Genomic DNA, 25,948 nt, shown 5'->3' with positions numbered 1-25,948 from the left:
AGATGCTGTGTAAACAAAGATGTTTGGCCAGTATTTTTCCACTTTTGGACACTCTTGATACATAACCATAGAAACCATAGGGAGTTTTTTTTTACTAAAGCTGAAATTACTGTTTAACTACTTACAGAGGTATCAGCTGAATTGATAAGGATGTGCCGAGAATGCAGAGCAGGAGCAAGGAGAGGAGAGAGAAATTTCAAGCCATCTCTTCCATCAAAACATGACAACAAATTTAGTTCTGTCATTGTTGCCTATAGTAAGATGTCTATTTATGGTCCAATATTCTGTTCGCTACACAGTTAAAGAGAAACTTTCTGATTGGAAATACTTGATTTAAACCCCGAAATGGGAAGAGATCAGAGGATAAATGTTAAACAAATAAAAGCACTGAAACCGGGAAGCGATGCAAATAAAACAGAGCAAATAAAACTACCATGAAAGCATGCACTTCACAATAAAAACACTTGCCATCTCACATAAACTTCAGACCCACAGAGAATTTGAAAGCACACTTGGAAAAAAGGCTGGACATGCCTGATACCTGCACAGCCTGATACAGCTGTTTTGCAAAGAAGAATATTTTAGGATGCACTGGCTTAGACATACTCAGTGCTGTGATTACAGCCATATATACATATCCTAAATATTAACTTGAAGGAGGTGAATAATTATACAAACAATGCCATTTTAAAAATATATTTCACTTAATCTATATTACTTTTTGGAAATTATTTTAATCTTGATCTGAAATATATTTTTATAGTTTATTATTTAAGAAAAGAAATAAGTAAAAGAAAAAATTGTATTGACTATGATTGAATTATGCAAGCAAAGGAGGCAAAAAAGGGCACTGTGTATTTAATCCTACCAAATTAGCTTTATTGTAAACTGGATAAACCATATATTATATGTCGCTTTGAGGAGCAATTTCTCCATATTGGTTAAAATTGAACAAAATCAGTTTAGTTTAAATTATCTTTTTCATTTAGCATTAAACTTCATAAGGGAATTATAAGACTATAGATTTCAGTGCTGTGAATGATGATGCTGGATGTTCCTGTTGATCTCTGAATACACTAAAGTAGGTAGTTTTGAAATTACTTGTTTGCTAAGAAGGACACTGATCTCTTTTAGCTGAAGATTAACTTCAAATATTGATCCTGTTTCATCTAGTTTCCCAGAGCTCATCAGCAAATCTGCAGTTCTGTCCTCTGAACATGTAAAAACAAGCTTTAGTGATTGAGTCATGTTCATCCTTGCGATCATTCAAATAAAGCAATTGTTCTACATAAAACATTTTTTATCTGTCTTTATAAGTAAAATCTGCACCTGTAATCAAACTGCTATGTTTACAGTAAACACCGTGTTTAAAAGTTTAAAGGGATCAAAGTCCAGAAAAAAATACTTTACACCTAATACGGTGGGTTTACAACAACAAAACCTGCACTGTCCTCTGAGTTCAGGCAATATAAACTCCTCTCAGGCTGATCTTGTTGATTTTTACCAGAGCAAGGTGAGAACTAAATAGTAAAGGGCTCTTTATGAATGAAATGCCTTTAGATTAGGATGCAAAAGTACCACTTTGGTCCAAAAATCCACCTTAAAAAAGGAGTTTGACCCTTTGCTCTTTGCTGTCCTTGTCAATCATTGACAAATAGCTAAGCTGTACTATTTATCCTCCTGACTGTGCTATAAGGACCATAATTATACATCACAAAGGACGTCAGTGTGAGTTGATAATGAGCTGCTAGTGTGGGGCCTTTAACATGGACTTATACAAGGCAGCTTTTCTCCTTGCGACCTTCATCTGCTCTGGTAAGCAAAAGTATTTATAGATCATAGTAATGACTCCTTGAACCAAGTCTTAATAGTTGTTTAGGTTTGAGATGAGAAAAAAAAGCTGAGCTTCATAGAATTTATCCTTTAAAGTAGAATAAGATCTAATTCTACCGGAATGTGTTCCTTGCTCAAAGATAGAAGAAAAAAATTTCTAATTTTATTGCTAAAAAATTCACTTTTTCCATTTTCTGTAGAGCTATCGACTTTTGACTGAACAGATTCTAGTCATTGCATTTCATCTAATATACTGAGTCAAATAAGAAATTAAGTAAATGGAAAACACGCCCTGATGTAATCAGTGTGATTCTGTTTTGTTCCAGTTCTGTTTATCATTGTGTCCTTGTGACCTTGATACTCAGAAGGTGGGAGTAATGTGTGGCTGAAGCTCAGGGCAATAACATTTTTTCACAAGGCCTTTGACGTAGATCTATTCAGGTATATGCTGTCTGTAGCTTCTTTTTTTTTTCAAAAGTCCAATATTTGTATTTTTCATACAACTCAACTCCTTTAAATTATTTTTTTTACAAGAATCTGTAAAGTTTAAATAAAACGTTTTATTTTCTGTAGTATTAAAAGTGTCTTATTGGCTCTAAATCTGTTCTGTAAGTCCATTTAGTAACGCTTTTACATTTCCAATGTAATTAATCTGCTTATTTTTTATTTTATTTTTAGCTAAAAAGACTTCTTGTTACCTTTTTATTAAAGTAGAAAGAAGGAATTAGGAAGGACTACTTAATGTTTTCCACTGTTCCTGTCACGCAATGCACTAGTAACTTGCAAATACAAGAGACAAACCACAGAAGAGCATTTTGACCAGCAAGGCTTGCTTTTTATATGAAAAGTTCTGTTTGAAAACTCTTATGTGGTTTAGTTGTAATTAATGGATTCCTGGCCCGGTGTCTTTCTGCATGGAGTTTGCATGTTCTCCCTGAGCATGCGTGGGTTCTCTCCGGGTACTCCGGCTTCCTCCCACAGTCCAAAACATGACTGATAGGTTGATTGGCTTCTCTAAATTCTCCTTATGGGTGAGTGTGTGCATGAATAGTTGTTTGTCCTGTGTGTCACTGTGTTGCCCTGCGATGGACTGGCGACCTGTCCAGGGTGGACCCCGCCTCTCGCCCATTGACAGCTGGAGATAGGCACCAGCACCCCTCGCGACCCCAATTGGGACAAGCGTGTAAGAAAATGGATGGATGGATCACTGAAGTTAGATTCAACAAATTTGGTAATCAAATTGAATAATGGTAAACAGACTCTAAGATAGTACATTTGCTAAGATAATAATCTACTAACAGCAGTGCCTCTATAGCACTGAGCACCAGGGTTGTGTTCTAGGATACTAGAACCCTCAAGCTCCCAGGCCTCTGCTAGAGGACCTGAGCTTGGAGGAAAAAGAAAGACCGTCCGCGGTGGGTAGGGGAGTTCTTTTTTTATACATATATATAGCCTCTCCCTGATGACCAGTACCCAAGGTCAGAGGGGAGTTAAGATCGACCCCCTAATCGAGTTTACAGATGGCCAAGCTTATGTGTGAACTAATTTCAGCCTATTTTATCTGGGTCCTTGTTCTTTCGGTCATGATCCAGACTTCATGACCATAGGTGAGGGTAGAAACATGGACCGACTGGTAAATCAAGAGCTTTACTGTTTTGCTCAGCTCTCACTTCACCACAACAGAGCGGTACACCATTCGAATTATAGCAGCAGCAGCACCCATTCGTTAATCGTTGAATTAGTCTTTGGCTCCATTCTCTGATGAAGGAACAAGACCCCGAGATGCTTGAACTCCTCCACTTAAGGTGGAAACTATCCTCACACCTGAAGGGGATAAGTCACCCTTTCTCAGTCAAGAACCATTGACTTGGACTTGAAAGAGTTGATTCTCATCCCAGTTGTTCCACACTTTACTGCAAACCATCCAAGTGCATGTTGTAGGTCTTGGCAGGAGGCAGCTCAAAGAAACCCATCGTCTGTGAATGTCAGGGCGAGATCCGCTGGTCTGCAAACCAGACCCCATCTGGCCCTTGGTTGCGCCTAGAAATCCTGTCCTTAAAGGTTATGAGCATGACCTGGAAAAGAAGGTAGCCCTGTCAGAGTCCATCATGCGCAGAGAACTATTTCGACTTAATGCTGACAATGCGGACCAAGCCCCTGCTTCACTTGTACAGAGACCAGATGGCTCCCAGTAAAGAGCCCCCAAAGCAACACTCCTGGAGTGCCCCCCACAGGGCACCTTGAGGGATACGGTTGCATAACGTCTCCAGGTACACAAAATGCATGTGCACCATTTGGGCAAACTCTCCTGTACCCTCCAGAACCCTGCAGAGAGTCCAGAGGAGGTCCACAGTTCCATGGCTGTAATGAAAACCACGAATCTCTTCTTAAAGTCGAGGTTTGATAACCAGCTGGACTCTCCTCTAAAGCACCCTGACATACAGTAGGCCTTCAAGGGGAGGCTGAGGAGTGTGATCCCTCTATAGTTGGAACACACCCTTTCAACTCCTGGTGAAAAGTCACTAATGATGTTCTCACAGATACAAGTCCATTATCCTCAGATAATGGACTTGTATCTGTACTCATCCTGTTGGAGCTCAGTGCTGCATTTGAGTTACGGTTGATCATAATATTCTTTTAGAAAGACTTGAATATTTTGTAGGAATTAAAGGAAAAGCACTAGACTGGTTTAAATCTTATCTATCTGATCGATTTCAGTTTTTTCACGTTGATGACAGATCTTCCTCATGCTCAAAGGTTACCAGTGGAGTACCGCAGGGATCAGTGCTAGGACCAATTCTCTTTACTATATATATATATGCTCCCAATCGGTAGAATGATTAGACAGCATGGGATAATTTCCAATGTTATGTTGATGATACCCAGCTATATCTGTCTATAAATCCAGATTACACAGATTACAGGCATCTCTTGAAGAAATAAAATCCCGGATGACTCTTAACTTTCTGCTTCTCAGTTATAGTCTTTGGACCAGAGTCTTTGAAAAATAAGCTGATTAGTCAGTCGTTTCATTTGGATGGGATTAAACTGATTTCAGATAATAAATAAAAAAATCTTGGTGTTGTTTTTGATCAGGACCTGTCATTTAAATCCCATGTTAAAGAGGTTTCTAGAAATTTCCTTTTTTCCTCTGCGCAATATTGCAAAAATTAGAAATATCCTGTCCAGGGGGTGATGCTGAGAAACTAGTCCATGCATTTGTTACTTCAAGGCTGGACTATTGTAGTTCTTTACTATCAGGAAGTCCACAAACTGTAGTTAAAAGCCTTCAGCTGAGTTAAAAAGAGAGATCATATCTCTCCTATCCTGGCTTCTCTTCATTGGCTTCCTGTTAAATCCAGAATAGAATTTAAAATCCTCCTTCTCACATATAAAGCCTTAAATGGCCAAGCTCCATCATATATCAGAGATCTGATTATTCCTTATGTTCCTAACAGAGCACTTCGCTCTCAAGCTGCAGGTTTACTAGTGGTTCCTAAAATTTCTAAAAGTAGAATGGGAGGCAGATCTTTTAGTTATCAGGCTCCTCTCCTGTGGAACCAATTACCAGTTTCAGTCCGTGAGACAGACACCCTGTCTACTTTTAAGGGTAGGCTTAAAACTTTCCTATAGGCTTAGACTTCTGGAGGACATAGGGTCCCCTATTTCATCATTCTGCTTCCTTCTATCTCTATTCTCCCACTCTGCAGAATCTGTTAGTTCAATCTCTAACGTTATGCTCTCTCTGCTTTTTCTCATAGTAGTTTTGCCTCGTCTGTTTGGCTGTGACACTATCCTGAAGAGAAATATCAGCCTGGTTCTGCCGGAGGTTTCTTCCTGTTAAAAGGGAGTTTTTCCTCTCCACTGTCGCTACAAGCATGCTTAATGTGAGGGATTGCATTCGAGTCAATGAGTCGATGCAATCAACTGGTTTTCCTTAAATAGAAAACGTTGAATCAGTTTGACTGGATGATCTGGTGAACTGTAAAGTGCCTTGAGATGAAATGTGTTGTAAATTTGTGCTATATAAATAAACTGAATTGGATTTTTAGATTTTATAGTGTAGATCTTGTTTTCGGTTATGTTGACAGCCATTAAAGTGTGGAAGAAAATGTAAGCAGTCACTGAGTTTAATGTATTACTGCAGTTATCAAACACAGGGAAATTGGTTCTGGTGGTCTTTTTAAAGGGATAGTTCGGGATTTTTGACATGAATCTGTATGGTATCCCCATCACCAGTGTCATGCAATCACACTGACTTACCCCTGGCAGCGTCCTGTGAGCAGAGTTCTGGTCCAGTTTTGGTCAAGCCGAAAGTAGTCCGGCAGGTTTGCTAGACCCAGCGAAATAAAACGTTTCTCTTCCCAAAACATTATGTGTTCAAAAGAGTGATATTTTTGCATCCCAAAAACATTGTAGTGGAAAAAGTCACACGTCGTTATCACTTGGTCCTATTTTCTCTCTGTTCGTATCAGTGCGCGCCGTCATTCTGACAGCGAGCTCAACTTTTCCAGCTCATTTCAGTGCTAACTTAGCAGCTGCGTTTACAAGCAACACCACCGAGCTAGCTTTAGAGCTAACCAAGTTCATTAGACATTTGAGGAGGGCAGGGAAGTCGCTGTTGTTTGTGATGCAGACAGCAGCTGCTGCAACTCCGACATCCTCATCAATGGAAAGGTTCCGGCTTCAGCTTCCATCACTTCTCTGTCCACCCTCTCTCTTTCTGCCCGATCTAACTCCATTTGTCGAAGTTCATCGTCAGTGTACTCGGGTTCATAAAGATATCCCTTTGGCTCTAAGTGGAAGTCGATGTTTTCCTCGTAGCTCTCGTAGTCAGACATCTTCCCCAGTAGTAAACAGTCGCGAATCAAACAGGTAGGCCCTAGCTGTCAGGTCATGGTGTCGCGCACACTGATACGAACAGAGAGAAAATAGGACCAAGTGATAACGACGTGTGACTTTTTCCACTACAATGTTTTTGGGATGCAAAAATATCACTCTTTTGAACACATAATGTTTTGGGAAGAGAAACGTTTTATTTCGCTGGGTCTAGCAAACCTGCCGGACTACTTTCGGCTTGACCAAAGCTGGACCAGAACTCTGCTCACAGGATGCTGCCAGGGGTAAGTCAGTGTGATTGCATGCCACTGGTGATGGGGATGCCATACAGATTCATGTCAAAAATCCCGAACTATCCCTTTAAGGTAATATAAAACATAAGAAAATGCAGATAAAGATTAAAAAGAATTAAATAAAATCCAAAATTCAAAGAGCAAAATCATCAGTCCAGTCTTTGTTTTTCAACATGAATCAATTTACTGATGTTTAACATTAAGCTATAGGACTATATCCATTAACTTTTGATTAAACTTGTAAAAATTTTTGTCTTTTTCAGTTGGTGGCACAGAAGTAGATGGCTACTCTAAAACTGAGGGTGCATGGGTTCTTTCTCTCCACAAAAGACAATACACTGTACACAATGTAGCCGACTGTGCAGTCAAATGTGACGCTGAAACATCCTTCATATGCAAGTAGGTTCCCAAATCATAAAATATGTCGTCTACAGTCTTTGCTGTAAGTTTAACGGTTGAATTCATGTCAATGTTGCAGAGCTTTTGCATATGTGGAGAAGGATGAGGAGTGTTGGACGGCAGCAGCAAATTCAAAGACGGAGCTTGTCCTGCGCAAACAGGGCTCGGCTTTATATGAAAAAAACAGCAAGTTCTCTACATTTTAACCCATTTTTTTAACCATATACCACATTTGTTCATGTTTGCTCTGTCTGCAAACACAGCAGAGATCAATGAGATCAAGTTAAACCCATTCGTTTGTGTTTTGGGTTTAATTACATGATTCACTGTGTAAAATTGCCCTGTCTTCTTTAGAATTCCTCCTGGAGTGTGTAAATGGAATTGGAGTAGATTACAGAGGGACCAAAGACCGAACGAAAACAGGAAAGCTGTGTCAGAGATGGGATGCCAAATTTCCACACAAACCCAAGTATTTATTCACGGAACTCTCTCCATTATATTGCTCCTATTGTCAGATTTTTCTCCCTAACTATTCCTTTTATGTTTTTAACCACAGTTACAAACCGCAGACTCATCCTCTCAAGGACTTGGACTCAAACTTCTGCAGAAATCCAGACTCTGATTCCCAAGGACCTTGGTGTTACACCACTGACCCAGAGACACGCTGGGAACACTGCAATGTCCCCAGCTGTACAGGTAGAGTTAATGCTGTTTCCTACAAGAGAAGCTTAAAGATCCCTTTTCAGATGTTTAATAAAGGTTGTATAAATGTTGGGGTAAAATACATATTTGAGGGCAAAGGTCTGTTTAAGATCACATATTCAGAAATGAAAGGCTTCCACAATGCCGACTGTTTATATTTGCTCTGCCGACTGTTTATTCACAGCACCAATTGTTTACATTTACATCTGCAATAACATACTTTAACTGAAATATGCAATTACCTTCCACTGCACTTTACTGTAATTTAGATAGCTTCTGGCCAAACTCTATTTATTCATTTTATAGTAAAACCCACCTGTGCTATTGCACATAACTGTAAAAACCTTTTTTTAATAGTAATATCCATCTGTATATTATATTCGGTACATATCCAACTGTAAATTTAGTTCATAACACTAGTGATCTATATATTATATTCATTATTTATAATAGTATTCATCTCTATACTCATTCAGTAGAAAACCCATTTCCTGTATTTATGGAACAATTATTTATCCTGCACTTGCTGCTATTGCACTTCTGGTTAGACCTAAACTGCATTTCGTTGTCTTGTACCTGTACATGTGTAATGACAATAAAGTTGAATCTAGTCTAATTTAAAGAATAGATGGAAAAAATATTACAAGCAATCTCTGACTGGCTTGTTTTAAAATGGTTGCAGAGGATTGTATTCACTGCAGTGGAGAGGATTACAGAGGAAAGACCTCCATCACTGAAAATGGTTTCACCTGCCAGCGCTGGGACTCCCAGAAACCTCACAATCATGGCTACAGCCCCTCAGCGTAAGACAGGACTAAAATTGTATTTTGTCATTATTATTAACTAGGTTTAATTAGTCTGGTTTCAAATATATATTTTAAGTGATAATGTAAATCTAAAATAATAATAATTTCTGTAGCCTTCCAGAAAAATATCTTGAGGAGAACTACTGTAGAAACCCAGATGGAGATCCGCGACCGTGGTGCTTCACCACCAGCACGTCCAAACGATGGGATTTTTGCTCCATACCACGCTGCAGTGAGTGCTGACATTTAATTCTCTCTGTTTAGTCTTTGCAACTACTCTTGCTCTTTGATACAGACTTTACCACAGAGAGTAAAACTTATGCTTTTTCACATTGTATAATGGGGTTTGTGTCATTGTCATGAGAACTATACATTTCCTTTGAATTGTGTCAGAAATGTGTTTATTAAACTAAAATAGTGTTAGAATATGAAATGGAATAAAGATGATGCAATGTTTTATAAGAGAGGTCTTCAACAGGGGGTCCCCTAGGGGGTCCACAGAGGTGCTGCATGGGGGTCACGAAAGTTTTGCAATTTTTCCCCCTTATTGAAATGTCTTTAAATACACATTAACATGAATTCACCAAACTGTTGCCGACCGATATATATGGCGCAGAAGATGTCTTTCAGTCATCAATGCACACATTCAGCGACACACAGGAGCTCTTTCAAGCACCTGACCCATCAACGAGGAATCAGAATCAGAAATACTTTAATAATCACAGGGCGAAAACAATTTTGGTTTTCATTACTCCGTATGTAATAAAGTGACTATAGGACCAGTTTGACATAACACAATTTCATGCAATATATATAATTAGGGGGTCGCCGCTCCATCTCGCCATTAGTTTGGGGGTCCTTGGCCTGGAAAACGTTGAAGACCTCTGTTTTATAAGATAAAAAACCTCAGTGTATTTGCAGTTCTTTCAATCTGTCCGTCCGTCCATCTGTCTGAAGCATTTTGTAAGATATCCTATACATGGGGACTTACAGGTACCTATGGGGACGTTCAACTGGTCCCCATATGTTCTGTCCTGTGAGTTGGGGTTAGATTTAGGGAGGGATTTAAGTGTGGAATTGCTTTCATAGCAGTGTGGAGACTTTGTTTTGTTTACACAGTCACGTCATGGGGACCTATGTCCTTATAGGGACCAAAATCCTGGTCCCCATATGGAAAAGTTCCCTTCTTTTAACCTGGGTTAGGTTAAGGACTAAGGTGTAAATTCAGTTCAGGTAGGGGTTAGGGTTAGGCATATGTTGGTAATAGTTAGGGTTAGGGTAAAGGTCTGGCTTAGGCCATATAAAAGGAATGTCAGTCAATGAAATGTCCCCATGAGTCATTTTTGTTCCTGAACAAAAATTATAATTAGTTTACAGTCTCCTTGTGAGTAACATATTAGGAATACATATAGCTTTTCTGATTGTGGCTTGAGAGGTTTGTTAGAGAACACCCAGCAGCATAAGACCAAGGAACACAGCAGAAGGATCAGTTAAGTTATATGGTAAAATCCAGAGTTTTGAAAATCTCACAGAGCTCTGAACAATCCTTCAGCTGATGATAAAAAAAAATGTAGGAACCAACTTCAAACCCATCGAAACATTGCTTCCAACCCTGACAAGCAGAGAGAGAATCAATCACGGATGCGGCTGTAAAACAATCGGTAAAACAAAAGACAAGATATGTGCCACAAAGGGTGTTATTTGGTAACATTCAATGTTTTTCTATTTACATGTACTTATGTTACAAGAGCATGGTATGCACTCGGAGGAATGTATTCCTATTCTCAACCTCCAAACTCTCAATGTTTTGTAGCATCGGAACCTCCCACTGTCATTCCTGAGATGACCTGCATCACTGGTGAGGGTCAAGCATACCGAGGAACGATTGCTGTGACAGAAAGTGGTAAAACCTGTCAGAGCTGGTCAGCTCAGACGCCTCATAAACACAACCGCACACCTGAAAACTACCCCTGCAAGTAAGAAAAAAAGAACTTGTTAAACAAGCGATGTTAAAATGTTTTAGAGGATTTTATTTCTACTCTTACTAGGTTTCCTTCAAAAAAAAAATAGCTGTTAAATATTTCATTTTTCCCTTATCTGTGTTCTTTTCCAGAGGTTTAGATAATAACTACTGCCGTAATCCTGACAATGAAAGGAAACCCTGGTGTTACACCACTGACTCTCAAACTCGCTTTGAGTACTGCAATGTGCCACGCTGCGGAGACTCTGCAGATCCAGGTATAACAGGATAAAAAAATATGTTATTAAAAAAAAAACCTTTAACTCTGAATGCATTTGGAGTTGGCATAAGAAAAGAAATTTGAATTTTTTTTTGTCTCTGTAAAGCTGAAGGTGTAGTTCCCCCTGAAGAAGAGGACTGCTATGAGGGGAACGGCAGTAGTTACCGGGGAATAACATCAGAGACCATCAGTGGGAAAAGATGCCAGTGGTGGATCTCACAGACACCTCACATACATGAAAAAACTCCATCAATTTTCCCCACAGCGTGAGTATAGAAAATTAACATGAGAAAAGGGAAATTAAGATGAAGTAGAAGTTCTTCTGCTTGAAAGCTGATCAACTTTATTATTCATGTGCATGCATGTATGCTTCTTTGCACTTGAACAACAAATCTGAGTGCTACACCAGACAGACTGTAAAAACAAAACATAACAAACATAAAATACAAAGCAGAGAGATGGACCTATATCTACAATTAGGGATGCAGTGATATAAGAATTATGATCTAATTTCCACACTTAGCATCAAGATGCCATTATGGATGACAACCCATAGTTCCAAAAATCATTGTTTTGGAAACAGGACTATGGACTGTTTTCCTTCTCTTTTAAAAATATGAAAAAAAAAGAAAGAAAAAAAACAACAACCACACAGCTGGCATTGGTCTTCTGCTTCATTTGGCGGTCGTTACAGCGCAGCACTTACTGTACATCCTGGGTGTGCTTTAAGTTCTTAAGTCCAAATCCCACAGTTGTTACTCTAAGTCAGGGGTCTCAAACCGGCTCCAGAAAGGCAAGGCAAATTTATTTGTATAGTACAATTCAGTACAAAGACAATGCAAAGACAATGCAAAGTGCTTTACATGATTAAAATATAGGAAAATAAAGCAGAATTAAAGCAAGTAGGGGAAAAAAATAAAATAAATGAAACAAAAAAATGCAGACTCCAACAATGTCTTTAACAACTTCTGTCAACCCTGTTGACTTTATAGGTCCCAGACCTATTTATTTCAAACACAACGTTGTTTTTTCAAACCACAAGATCCCTGACCTTGACACGATATGGTACCCACAAGATCCCTGACCTTGACACAATATGGTACCCACAAGATCCCTGACCTTGACACAATATGGTACCCACAAGATCCCTGATCTTGACATTACAAGATCTCTGACCTTGACACGATATGGTAACCACAAGATCTCTGACCTTGACACAATATGGTACCCACAAGATCTCTGACCTTGACACAATATGGTACCCACAAGATCCCTGACCTTGACACAATATGGTACCCACAAGATCCCTGACCTTGACACAATATGGTACCCACAAGATCCCTGACCTTGACACAATATGGTACCCACAAGATCCCTGACCTTAACACGATATGGTACCCACAAGATCTCTGACCTTGACACGATATGGTACCCACAAGATCTCTGACCTTGACGTGATATGGTACCCACAAGATCTCTGACCTTGACACGATATGGTACCCACAAGGTCCCTGATCTTGACACCACAAGATCCCTGATCTTGACACGATATGGTACCCACAAGATCTCTGATCTTGACACCACAACATCCCTGACCTTGACACGATATGGTACCCACAAGATTCCTGATCTTGACACCACAAGATCCCTGATCTTGACACGATATGGTACCCACAAGATCCCTGATCTTGACACCACAAGATCCCTGATCTTGACACGATATGGTACCCACAAGATCCCTGATCTTGACATCACAAGATCTCTGACCTTGACATGATATGGTACCCACAAGATCCCTGACCTTAACACGATATGGTACCCACAAGATCTCTGACCTTGACACGATATGGTACCCACAAGATCTCTGACCTTGACATGATATGGTACCCACAAGATCCCTGACCTTAACACGATATGGTACCCACAAGATCTCTGACCTTGACACGATATGGTACCCACAAGATCCCTGACCTTGACACAATATGGTACCCACAAGATCCCTGATCTTGACATCACAAGATCTCTGACCTTGACATGATATGGTACCCACAAGATCCCTGACCTTAACACGATATGGTACCCACAAGATCTCTGACCTTGACACGATATGGTACCCACAAGATCTCTGACCTTGATATGATATGGTACCCACAAGATCTCTGACCTTGACACGATATGGTACCCACAAGATCCCTGATCTTGACACCACAAGATCCCTGATCTTGACACGATATGGTACCCACAAGATCTCTGATCTTGACACCACAACATCCCTGACCTTGACACGATATGGTACCCACAAGATCCCTGATCTTGACACCACAAGATCTCTGACCTTGACACGATATGGTACCCACAAGATCCCTGATCTTGACACCACAAGATCCCTGATCTTGACACGATATGGTACCCACAAGATCTCTGATCTTGACACCACAACATCCCTGACCTTGACACTATATGGTACCCACGAGATCCCTGATCTTGACACCACAAGATCTCTGACCTTGACACGATATGGTACCCACAAGATCCCTGATCTTGACACAGTGTAACAGCCAAAAATGCAGAAACAAAAAAGAATATTAAAAACAGTTGGACTAAAGAAAATAAAAAGTTGAACTAATAATCTTTTAGTTGAACTGTTTAACTAGAACAGTCGAAGACAATCCTAAACAAATGTGTTTTTAGTCTTGATTTAAAGGAACTCAGGCTTTCCGCTCTTTTACAGTTTTCTGGAAATTTGTTCTAGATAAGTGGAGCATAGGAACTAAATGCTGCTTCTCCATGTTTAGTTCTGGTTCTAGGTATGCAGAGCAGGCTGGAGCCAGAAGACCTGAGTGGTCTGGAGGGTTGATACACTGATAGCAATTCTGTGATGTACACTATATTGCCAAAAGTATTTGCTCACCCATCCAAATTATTGGAATCAGGTGTTCCAATCACTTCCATGGCCACAGGTGTATAAATTCAAGCACCTAGGCATGCAGACTGTTTTTACAAACATTTGTGAAAGAATGGGTCGCTCTCAGGAGCTCAGTGAATTCCAGCGTGGAACTGTGATAGGATGCCACCTGTGCAACAAATCCAGTCGTGAAATTTCCTCGCTCCTAAATATTCCACAGTCAACTGTCAGCTGTATTATAAGAAAATGGAAGTGTTTGGGAACGACAGCAACTCAGCCACGAAGTGGTAGGCCACGTAAACTGACGGAGCGGGGTCAGCGGATGCTGACGCGCATAGTGCGAAGAGGTCGCCAACTTTCTGCAGAGTCAATCACTACAGACCTCCAAACTTCATGTGGCCTTCAGATTAGCTCAAGAACAGTGCGCAGAGAGCTTCATGGAATGGGTTTCCATGGTCGAGCAGCTGCATCCAAGCCATACATCACCAAGTGCAATGCAAAGCGTCGGATGCGGTGGTGTAAAGCACGCCGCCACTGGACTCTAGAGCAGTGGAGACGCGTTCTCTGGAGTGACGAATCGCGCTTCTCCATCTGGCAATCTGATGGACGGGTCTGGGTTTGGCGGTTGCCAGGAGAACGGTACTTGTCTGACTGCATTGTGCCAAGTGTAAAGTTTGGTGGAGGGGGGATTATGGTGTGGGGTTGTTTTTCAGGAGCTGGGCTTGGCCCCTTAGTTCCAGTGAAAGGAACTCTGAATGCTTCAGCATACCAAGACATTTTGGACAATTCCATGCTCCCAACTTTGTGGGAACAGTTTGGAGCTGGCCCCTTCCTCTTCCAACATGACTGTGCACCAGTGCACAAAGCAAGGTCCATAAAGACATGGATGACAGAGTCTGGTGTGGATGAACTTGACTGGCCTGCACAGAGTCCTGACCTCAACCCGATAGAACACCTTTGGGATGAATTAGAGCGGAGACTGAGAGCCAGGCCTTCTCGTCCAACATCAGTGTGCGACCTCACAAATGCGCTTCTGGAAGAATGGTCAAAAATTCCCATAAACACACTCCTAAACCTTGTGGACAGCCTTCCCAGAAGAGTTGAAGCTGTTCTAGCTGCAAAGGGTGGACCGACGTCATATTGAACCCTATGGATTAGGAACGGGATGTCACTTAAGCTCATATGTGAGTCAAGGCAGGTGAGCAAATACTTTTGGCAATATAGTGTATTTAGGTGCTAAGCCATTCAGAGATTTATAGACTAACAGAAGTATTTTAAAGTATATTCTCTGAGATACAGGGAGCCAGTGTAAGGATTTTAGAACCGGGGTGGTGTGCTCTACTTTCTTAGTCTTAGTGAGGACAGAGAAAGGGTCGTGTGGCTGTAGGCTTTCTTTCCAACCAAGCAATGGCACACCAGACTCCATTCATCTCATCAACTGAGTGCAGTCTGAACATGAGATGAATGGAGTCTGGTGTGCCATTGCTTGGTTGGAAAGAAAGCCTACAGCCACACAACCCTTTCTGGAACCGGTTTGTGACCCCTGCATCTAAGTCCTTCAGCAAGCTCCTTAGACCATTGCTTCATGGGCAATACACAGGAAGCACTGAAATGCTGCTAACCACATCTGTGTCAATTAAGTAATGTTTATATTCATACTTATATTTATCTTACCACTCTTACCTGTCATGTCCCGCACTTTATGTCAGTTTTTAAATGTTAGTCTTGTATATTTCTTGTATATTTGTATATTGCAGAGAGTAAACGTAATTTCATTTCCCTTGTATGTCTTGTACATATGTAGAAAATGACAATAAAAGCTGACTTGACTTGACTTAAGTCGTAATGACTTTACTTACCTGACGTTAGTAGAAATAATTGTTATGACTTACCATAGAGACCCCTGAAATGTATTACAGCTACAAGTATAAAGATCTAGGGTCTTGGTCCCACTCTATATCTCAAAGTTCAAATTTATTCCGAAAAAGCAGTTAAGGGTCTTGCTCAGGGACCCAGACTAGAGGCTGTGGGGATCGAACCGGGTACTTGAAACCTTCTTAGAGCACAAGCGCACTGCTCTAACCACTATGCCAACACTCCCGTACACACAGATATGCTAATATTTGTCAAGCATTGTTTAGGTAGATCTTTTATGCTGATGCCGACTGATGTTTACTACCAATTAGGTTCAGTTTAGGTCTAATAAATGGGTATTGAATAATATTGCTCTGAATGCATATCTTTTCTATGTGTTTGCACACACTCAATTGTTCTCCTTTAATAGGGACCTCAGGAGAAATTTCTGCCGGAACCCTGATGGAGACACAGCACCCTGGTGTTACACTACTGACCCCAAAGTCCGCTGGGAGTATTGCAACCTTCAAAAATGCTCTGCCAGGCCCGTAGTACCAGACCCATCTGCAAGCAGTCCTCAGGCCACACAGACTCCAACAGAGAGAGGTGCAATTGTTGTTTTCACCCTATCCTTGTCATATTTCTGCACCTTTATCAATGATTGAATCTGCTTTTCTGTTATTGTGTCAGACTGCAAGGTTGGAAATGGAGCGGCTTACAGAGGCCCGACTTCCATGACAGTCATGGGTGTGACTTGTCAAGCTTGGAGTGCTCAGAGCCCACATGCACACAACAGTTTCACACCAAACACTCACCCAGATAAAGGTCTGGAGGGAAATGTAAGTTTGTTTTAAGTTTCAGACATTGCCTTGCAAAGCTTTTGATTTCTCTTCAACCTTTCCAGATTTGCACAGAGTACAACCAAAAGCCACATTGTGTTTTTATTGTGAATTTAAATCATGAAAAAGCTCAACGTACTTCAGTATTGAGAAGTAGAAGGAATGTAGGCATGGTTTATATAACATCCTAGAAAAAAGGTTTGTAGCTCAGGTAGAGAATTAGCTAGTAGGACGTTACTCTTCCACTTAATGGGGGTATCTAACTCAAGACCTGCAGGGATGGTTTACTGCTTCATTTGAGATGTGTCTTTAAAAAGAGTTGATTCAAGTTCATCAATGAGCTCCTTAGCATGGCATCAAGTTGGTTAAGAACCTGGTAATGACCCCCTTATTTGATTAAGGCGCATTGGACCAGGAAAGTATCTAAACAACAGGGACATGAATCATCAAATCTTTCCCCAAGAGAAAGGATAAGAAAGCTACTGCTGAAATAAAGCCATAAAAAGTCACGTTTAAAAATTGTCTAATGCCATCTAGAAATATAGACCAAATATACAGAAGGCAGTACTCTGCTTAGATGAGATCCAGACAGAAATATATGTGTAAAGCAATGTATGGTTAAATACTGACACTGCAGATCATCATGACATACGGTAGTGGCAGCATCATGGTGTGGGAATGCTCATCCACAGCAGGGACAGCAAAGCTGATTAGAGTTGAGAACAGGGCTGCATATCTGACAATCCTGGAGGAAAACCGCTACTTTTATATTTTTGTCATAAAATCCAGCAAACATGTATAGTGTGCTTTGTTTGTAACAAAAGAATGTGTGAATATGTGCACTCGTTCTTTCAATCTACATCAGAGCTGCAGAAACCCGGATAACGATGTTAACGGACCATGGTGCTACACCACTGACCGCAACAAGAAGTGGGACTACTGCCAGATCCCTGACTGTGGTGAGTGCATTTTATTTTACAGCTCTATTTAACAAAAATTACTAAATGGGCTTACATAAACAAGCAGAAACTCTACAGTTCTTGTGTCACGAAGTGACACGAAGATTTAAGTGGATATATTCTATTTAATGTGATTATCAGTGAGGCAGCAAGCATCTGGTATATATATATATATATATATATATATATATATATATATATATATATATATATATATATATATATATATATATATATATATATATATTGAATATTTTGAATGATTTCCTGAGAATATGGAATGAAACTTGAATATTTTGAATGATTTCCTGAGAATATGGAATAAAACTTGAATATTTTGAATGATTTCCTGAGAATATGGAATAAAACTTGAATATTTTAAATGATTTCCTGAGAATATTGAATGAAACTTGAATATTTTGAATGATTTCCTGAGAATATGGAATGAAACTTGAATATTTTGAATGATTTCCTGAGAATATGGAATAAAACTTGAATATTTTGAATGATTTCCTGAGAATATGGAATAAAACTTGAATATTTTAAATGATTTCCTGAGAATATTGAATGAAACTTGAATATTTTGAATGATTTCCTGAGAATATTGAATTAAACTTGAATATTTTGAATGATTTCCTGATAATATGGAATTAAAACTTTAATATTTTGAATGATTTCCTGAGAACATTGAATGAAACTTGAATATTTTGATGATTTCCTGAGAATATTGAATTAAACTTGAATATTTTGAATGATTTCCTGAGAATATGAAATGAAACTTGAATATTTTGAATGATTTACTGAAAATATTGAATGGAACTTGATTATTTTGAATGATTTCTGACAGGTTTTTTTGGTGGAGGGTTTTGTTTCTATTTATGTTCAGGTATATTTAGTTAGTTAGGGAATTTTTGTTTGGTTAGGTTGATGTTAACTAGATTCTTTTGTATGTATTGGGTTGATTCATTTATTGTTGTTTGTCACATTGTCTGAAATTAATTCCTATTTATCCATCGATTAATTTAAAAAAACAATAAAAAAAACATCCCTTTTACTAATTGCCACTGTGAAACTTACGGTCTGTAAACTTTGTTGCTAGCTGGAATGGACTGCGGAACGCCAGTTGTCAAACCAATGCGCTGCTTTGGCCGTGTTGTTGGGGGCTGTGTGTCCAAACCTCACTCCTGGCCCTGGCAAATCAGCCTTCGAACAAAGTGAGTAGAATAAATATAAATGATAAAATATGACACGAAAGACCTTGCTAAAAAGATAAAATAAGATGTGTGTATTTATTTTTCTAATTCCATCTTCCAACTAAATTATTAAATAACCAAGATTTTGTATCTTTATGCTAAGATGCTGAATTTAAAAAAAGCAACATAACTTGAATGCAATTGAATGTATAAATTACACAAAACGTATATATGCATTTCACCTGATATTGATATTATTGATATCTGATATTCTAATAGTTTAAATATTTAAATCTAAGCATTTACCATCGGTGTTGAAGCTTATGTTGTCTCCTATTTCATCAGTGGAGGAATCCATTTCTGTGGGGGGACTCTGATTCACCCTCAGTGGGTCCTCACTGCTGCACACTGCTTGGAAAGGTCACAGTACTGCAACCAAAACATACTATTATAGAGCAAATTCTGTTATCAAAAATAACATACTAGAGGAAAGGTTTTCATGTTTGGACATGCTCTGCTTCTGCAGGTCCAATCGGCCCTCCTCCTACCAGGTATTGCTGGGGATCCACACGGAAAGGGCTAATGAGGAATCCAAACAAGTGAGAAGGCTTGAAAAACTGGTGCTGGGACCAAATAGAGCTGACATTGCTCTCCTAAAGCTGAGCAGGTTAGTACAAGTCTAATGGTAATTGTGTGATAACACAGTGTGATGTTAGGTTTAGTACTGTATGTAGTATTTAGTATAATAAAATGAATCCAGTGCTGCTCAGAACACTGTCAAGCCGGAACTGGAAAGTGAGGGGAAGACACTACGGTTAGTTCAGGCTCAGTGGGAAATTAGAATCTTTGACTTGAGGAGGAGGAATAGGTTGCAGACTCACATTTCCAGAAAAAAGGTGTCTTTATTGAATCCAGTCTGTGTGGGATGTTCCAGTGATTGTCTTGTTTAATGAGGGGATGGACAGGGTTTACCCAGACTGCGGTTGGTTGTTCCTTAGTGAACGGAGAAGCTGACTGGCACTTAGATTTCCTGCAGTCCTTGAACGGGTTATTGTGGAGATGAGTCCCCTGCTCAGAGAGAATCCCCAGACAATCCTTGGGGGAAAAGGTTGATCCAAACCACAAACTTGAATCCTTAGCTCAGTTTGGTTCTCAGAAGATCCTTCCAGGGGAGAGAAGGTCCGAAACATCCAGTTTGCAGGATGACCCCCGGCTCACACTGACTCCGGTCTTACCGTTGCGCAGTGATTCCAAGTCATTAAAAAGATGTAAACCTCTCTCACCGGCTGCTGAGCTGTCCGGCTGCGGTTACCGAGACACTCCGGCGCTGCAGAAAATTCAGCAAGAAAGCTATCCTTGCAGCGTGCCGGAGCCCTCCGCAACAAGTTCTTGCAAATATCCTTATTTGGGCCGTGTTATCGCGTGAAGTTACGTGAACTCAAGTGAACTTCTGTTCTCGCGAGTTAAATCTCCGGACCTGTTGCCGGAGCCGCAGAGCCGCACCGCACCGTAGTCAAAAGGGCGGTGTGAGAGGGGGTGTGCGGGAGTTGCGGTCTCCGTCGGCTCGGTAACCGCACCGGAGCCAGTGTTAGCAAGGGGTGACTTCCTGCCGAAAGGCAAAGACAAAAAACAGCAAGATTAAGCTCAGGTAAAAAACTCAGTTTGACTCAGCAAACTCAGCTTGGCTAGAGTAACCAAAAACTAGCAAAACAAAGACTCAGGTTAGACTCTGCTAAACTAAGCATGGCTAGAGTACCCAGTATTGGCAAACACTCTAGCGTCGAGGTAATGGCAGTCAGCAGCTTAATAACACTCCACAGGTAATGAGGCAACGAGCTGCAGGTGCGTAGGGAGGCCCAATGAGGACGGGGCACCACCTGGTGGAGGAGGAAAGGAAACACCAAGACAGACCACACAAACTGGATTACTGACAAGCTCTGACCTTTGACCTTTGACCTGATTGTGCTTCTTTCCTCAAATCTCACTGTCATTTCCTTCTTTATATCACTCTTTTTTTTTCCCAAAGAAGTATCAAGATTTATTATTTTACATTATATATAATATAAACATATTATAGTATATTTTTGGTCAATTAATGTACAATTCAAGGACTGCAAGTGGTTTTTGGACAAATATAGGATAAGTTATTAAAGTAGATTATAACCAGTAATATAATACTGAAATTATTATTTGGATGTATCTAATCTAGGATCAATTAAGTAATAGGTTTATTTGTTTCTCTCTGCATTTATAGCCCAGCTCTCATAAATGACAAAGTGATCCCTGCTTGTCTGCCAGAGAAGGATTACATTGTTCCCAGTGGAACAGAGTGTTACGTCACCGGCTGGGGGGAGACTAAAGGTAAGTCAACAGATGTGTGTGTCCTTTTTTAATTTTGGTCAAATAGTCCAAACCTCCTTTTACCAAGATGTAAAACATCTAAGACATTTTTCAGAGATGAATATCAGGTTAAAAACAAAATTCAGCTTTTGCTTAAATGAGATTAAATGAGAGCTGTAAAGGCACCATGAATTATTAGTAGGTGCCTAAGTATTGCACGTAAAGTCTGATTGCAGTTTCGTAAAAACTGTTTAAACATAAGGGGAAACATCTTTAGTAGTATTGCTTAAGTAATTTATGTTACAGATACTGGAGGTGAAGGTCTCCTGAAAGAAGCTGGATTCCCTGTTATTGAGAACAGAAAATGCAATCGGCCAGAGCTCCTGGACGGACGGGTTAAAGACCACGAGATGTGTGCAGGAAACCTTGGCGGAGGAGTCGACAGCTGCCAGGTAAAGAAAACTAGCATCACTGTGGGGTCAGCTTTATGACTGGCTATTGCATTGATCACATTCTTGCAATAAACTAGTTTGCATAGTTAGCAGACTTAGCTTAGTATTTTAGTAGATTTAGTTTGGATTTTAGTTCCTGTAGAATAAACTTTTTCTTCAAAGGCTGGAATTTTTAAAGTATATTTGCACAGTCCCAAACATGACCCAGAAGTCTTATCATTTGTTTAATATCTACCTAATTGTACTCTATAAAGATCTATGTATAACATATAAATATGTTTTAATGTTTTGTTAGGATAGACTCAATTAATCAACATTCTAACTTTATTATTTAATCTGGTCTCAGTCAATTTACTCTTCCAACAAGAAGCAGATGGCTTGTTTATGACTCATTCGACATTAAACAAGCTAAAATACCTTCATATACACAAACATCGAAGGATGTAGAAGAAACAAGCAGATTAATCTAAATGTTTGTTTGCTTTGTCAATTAACCCACACATATTTATTTCTAGTTCCACAGTGCAATCATTAAGACTGGGAGACTTTTTATATGTGTAGAGAAATACGTTTATGGCATGTTTAGAAGAAAATTGGGGAATTCTCTTCATGCAGTATTTAAGCCTTCTCTGCTATTATTTAAGAATTCACATTTTTCTTGTAGAAGAGTAGAACACATGCTGGGCATCGTTAAGGATCATGATTTTAAATTCAGTTTTCAATTCAGTTTATTTCTATAGCGCAAATTCACAACATGTCATCTCAAGGCTCTTTACAGTTCAACCAGATCATACAGTCAAATTGGTTCAAAGTTTTCTATCTAAGGAAAACCAGTTGATTGCATTGACTCAAATACAATCCCTCACACTAAGCATGCTTGTAGCGACAGTGGAGAGGAAAAACTCCCTTTTAACAGAAAGAAACCTCCAGCAGAACCGAGGCCAAGGCCGACTGGGGTTCAAGGAGACATAAGCAGAGATACAAAAAAACAACTGTGTACTTTTCTTGGACTCCAAGACTGTTCTATTTTTTATAGAGATATGAGGAAAAAAATATTTCTGCAGCGCAAAATTATCTTTTATCTATCTATTATTAAACTACAAATACTGACATTAAATATAAAAAGTTTACATTAATTCAACACAACCTGAAAAAAAAATATATATATATAAATATATATATATATATATATTAGCGGTGGAACGGTTCACAAAATCCACGGTTCGGTTCGATTCACGGTTTCGTGGTGACGGTTTTCGGTTTGATTCGGTATATGTTGATTGTTACACCAAAATCCCATAAAAATTAATGAAATTAATGAAAAAATCCCCCAAAAAATAATGGATTGTAATTATTTTAAATGATCCGCGGAAACCCTGGATCATTTCCGTATGTTTTGCTGCTTTGAATTTAATCATCTCACGCATGCCCTCTACGATCTCCAAGGAACTCAGAGGGAAGCGGACAGGAGCCACAGTGGAGACTGTAGGCTTTGCTTTGAGCAGCCGGTCTGGAGCGCAGCGGGGGTTGCTGACGGAGTATGAGGGATTTCGGGGTTAGCATGACATGTTGGTCATGTTGCTGTTAGCATAAACAAAACGTGTTGCACAATGCTTGCACACAGTTGCACTTTTATCCACAACTTTCTTTCCGCCGTCATCGTAGGTCACTCTAAATGCCACCTTCTGCTCTGAAGAGTAAACGCTTCGCCTATGAGAAAAAGGAGCAGGGCATGAACCGAACGAAACACACACGAATCGAACCGAGACAGTCGAACCAAACGGTTAGGACAGTTTTCATAAATCGTCCCATCCCTTATATATATATATATATATATATATATATATATATATATATATATATATATATATATATATATATATATATATATATATATATATATATATATATATATATATATATATAATGAAAGTAAGGAAAAGGCTTGAAAAAAATGTTGGCATTCCAGCCGAAAAAAGTAGAACCGAAAACATAGTATCTCCAATAAATAACAGACGGTAATATTGGAATCAAGTAATATCTAGTAACAAGAAGCCAACAAATTAACCACAAAGTAGCACAGATCTGATATTTTCTTTACTATCAGTTATGCTGTTCATATGCTTCACAGTAGAATAAATAATCCATCCCCATAAAATAGTCCCTGTTAACTCAGATCCTGAAAAAAATCTTTTCAGATCAAATTTCAAGTGAAATTCAGCATGATTAAAATCTTATGTGAACATGGATGTGATATTTTATTTTATGTTTTTGTCCTGAAACAGGGTGACAGCGGAGGTCCTCTGGTGTGTTACGCACAGAATAAGTTCATCATTCAGGGTGTGACATCATGGGGTTTGGGGTGTGCCAACGCCATGAAACCCGGAGTCTACGCTCGAGTCTCCAAGTTTGTGGACTGGATTGACAGAACAATAAAGGCCGATTAAAATCTTCCACTAAAAAATATGAGTGGTGGACGAAATGAAACGAAATGCAGAACTGAGGCTTTTTCTTTCTGTAATGGCATTAAATAACAAATATCTAGAGGGTATCTGAGTTACATACTTGATCGCAAATCAATTAATAAAAAATATTAAATGCTTATTGAATTGCCTGAATAAATAACAGAAACTTTATAATGTTTTTGTATTCAAATGTCCGTTCATTTTTATTTCCACCTTAATTTGTGTAAGAGAAGTTTTTCAAAGGGATAATAGAATCAAAAGTAAAAAATATTACATGTATGTCATTGAGTTTTATATAAAAGCATTGGCAAGCAGATCTTTTTTTTTATCAGAAGAACATATACAGGTAAAAGCAAGTAAATTAGAATATTTTGAAAAACTTGATTTATTTCAGTAATTGCATTCAAAATGTGTAACTTGTACATTATATTTATTCATTGCACACAGACTGATGCATTCAAATGTTTATTTCATTTAATTTTGATGATTTGAAGTGGCAACAAATGAAAATCCAAAATTCTGTGTGTCACAAAATTAGAATATTGTGTAAGGGTTAAATTTTGAAGACACCTGGTGCCACAAACTAATCAGCTGATTAACTCAAAACACCTGCAAAGGGCTTTAAATGGTCTCTCAGTCCAGTTCTGAAGCCTACACAAACATATGGAAGACTTCAGATTTGACAGCTGTCCAAAAGGCGACCATCGACACATTGCACAAGGAGGGAAAGACACAAAAGGTTATTGCTGAAGAGGCTGGCTGTTCTCAGAGCTCTGTGTCCAAACACATTAAAAGAGAGACAAAGGGAAGGAAAAACTGTGGTCAGAAAAAGTGTACAAGCGATAGGGATCACCGCGCCCTAGTCAAGATTGTGGAAAAAAAACCCATTCTAAAATGTGGGGGAGATTCACAAGGAGTGGACAGCTGCTGGAGTCAGTGCTTCAAGAGACGCTTGAAAGACATGGGTTTCAACTGCCGCATACCTCGTGTCAAGCCACTGTTGACCAAGAAACAGCGCGAAAAGCGTCTCACCTGGGCTGAGGAAAAAAAGAGCTGGACTGCTGCTGAGTGGTCCAAAGTCAAGTTTTCTGACGAAAGCACATTTTGCATTTCCTTTGGAAATCGAGGTCCCAGAGTCTGGAGGAAGACAGGAGAGGCACAGGATCCACGTTGCCTGAAGTCTAGTGTAAAGTTTCCACCATCAGTGATGGTTTGGGGTGCCATGTCATCTGCTGGTGTCGGTCCACTCTGTTTCCTGAGATCCAGGGTCAACGCAGCCGTCTACCAGCAAGTTTTAGAGCACTTCATGCTTCCTGCTGCTGACCTGCTCTATGGAGATGGAGATTTCAGATTCCAACAGGACTTTGACACGGTGCAAAATCTACCTGTGCCTGGTTTACAGACCATGGTATTTCTGTTCTAAATTGGCCAGCCAACTCCCCTGACCTTAGCCCCATAGAAAATCTGTGGGGTATTGTGAAAAGGAAGATGCAGAATGCCAGACCCAAAAACGCAAAAGAGCTGAAGGCCACTATCAGAGCAACCTGGGCTCTCATAACACCTGAGCAGTGCCAGAAACTCATCCACTCCATGCCACGCCGCATTAATGCAGTAATTGAGGCAAAAGGAGCTCCAACCAAGTATTGAGTATAGTACATGCTCATATTTTTCCTTTTCATTCTTTTCAGTTGGCCAACATTTCTAAAAAATCCCTTTTTTGTATTAGCCTTAAGTAATATTCTAATTTTGTGACACACAGAATTTTGGATTTTCATTTGTTGCCACTTCAAATCATCAAAATTAAATGAAATAAACATTTGAATGCATCA

At 39.5% G+C, this 25,948-nt stretch overlaps 1 protein-coding gene across 1 annotated transcript; it reads left to right on the top strand.

The window, feature by feature from the left end:
- The first annotated feature begins 1,657 nt into the window (after nucleotides 1-1,657).
- Nucleotides 1,658-24,290, top strand: plg (plasminogen). Its single transcript, XM_038272792.1, has 19 exons — nucleotides 1,658-1,815; nucleotides 7,229-7,364; nucleotides 7,444-7,550; nucleotides 7,719-7,833; nucleotides 7,921-8,060; nucleotides 8,749-8,869; nucleotides 8,986-9,104; nucleotides 10,686-10,848; nucleotides 10,986-11,110; nucleotides 11,219-11,378; nucleotides 16,302-16,477; nucleotides 16,562-16,710; nucleotides 17,576-17,669; nucleotides 18,769-18,883; nucleotides 19,208-19,282; nucleotides 19,389-19,529; nucleotides 21,117-21,223; nucleotides 21,509-21,654; nucleotides 23,940-24,290. Exons 1-19 carry the CDS (start codon nucleotides 1,767-1,769, stop codon nucleotides 24,099-24,101), a joined length of 2,400 nt encoding a protein of 799 aa, XP_038128720.1. The 5' UTR covers nucleotides 1,658-1,766; the 3' UTR covers nucleotides 24,102-24,290.
- The last annotated feature ends 1,658 nt before the right edge of the window (nucleotides 24,291-25,948 follow it).

The sequence above is a fragment of the Cyprinodon tularosa genome, unplaced genomic scaffold (genome assembly GCF_016077235.1).
Source record: "Cyprinodon tularosa strain WSP-4 unplaced genomic scaffold, ASM1607723v1 ctg84, whole genome shotgun sequence".
In the NCBI taxonomy this organism is placed as follows: domain Eukaryota; kingdom Metazoa; phylum Chordata; class Actinopteri; order Cyprinodontiformes; family Cyprinodontidae; genus Cyprinodon; species Cyprinodon tularosa.
This window is presented reverse-complemented; position numbering and strand designations above follow the sequence as displayed.

Bases quoted from the DNA above. Each gene is read 5' to 3' on its own strand.
- plg (XM_038272792.1), top strand. From the start codon at position 1,767: ATGGACTTATACAAGGCAGCTTTTCTCCTTGCGACCTTCATCTGCTCT. The intron at 7,365-7,443 runs GTAGGTTCCCAA...TCAATGTTGCAG, and splicing joins GAAACATCCTTCATATGCAA to AGCTTTTGCATATGTGGAGA. The intron at 21,224-21,508 runs GTAAGTCAACAG...TTTATGTTACAG, and splicing joins CGGCTGGGGGGAGACTAAAG to ATACTGGAGGTGAAGGTCTC.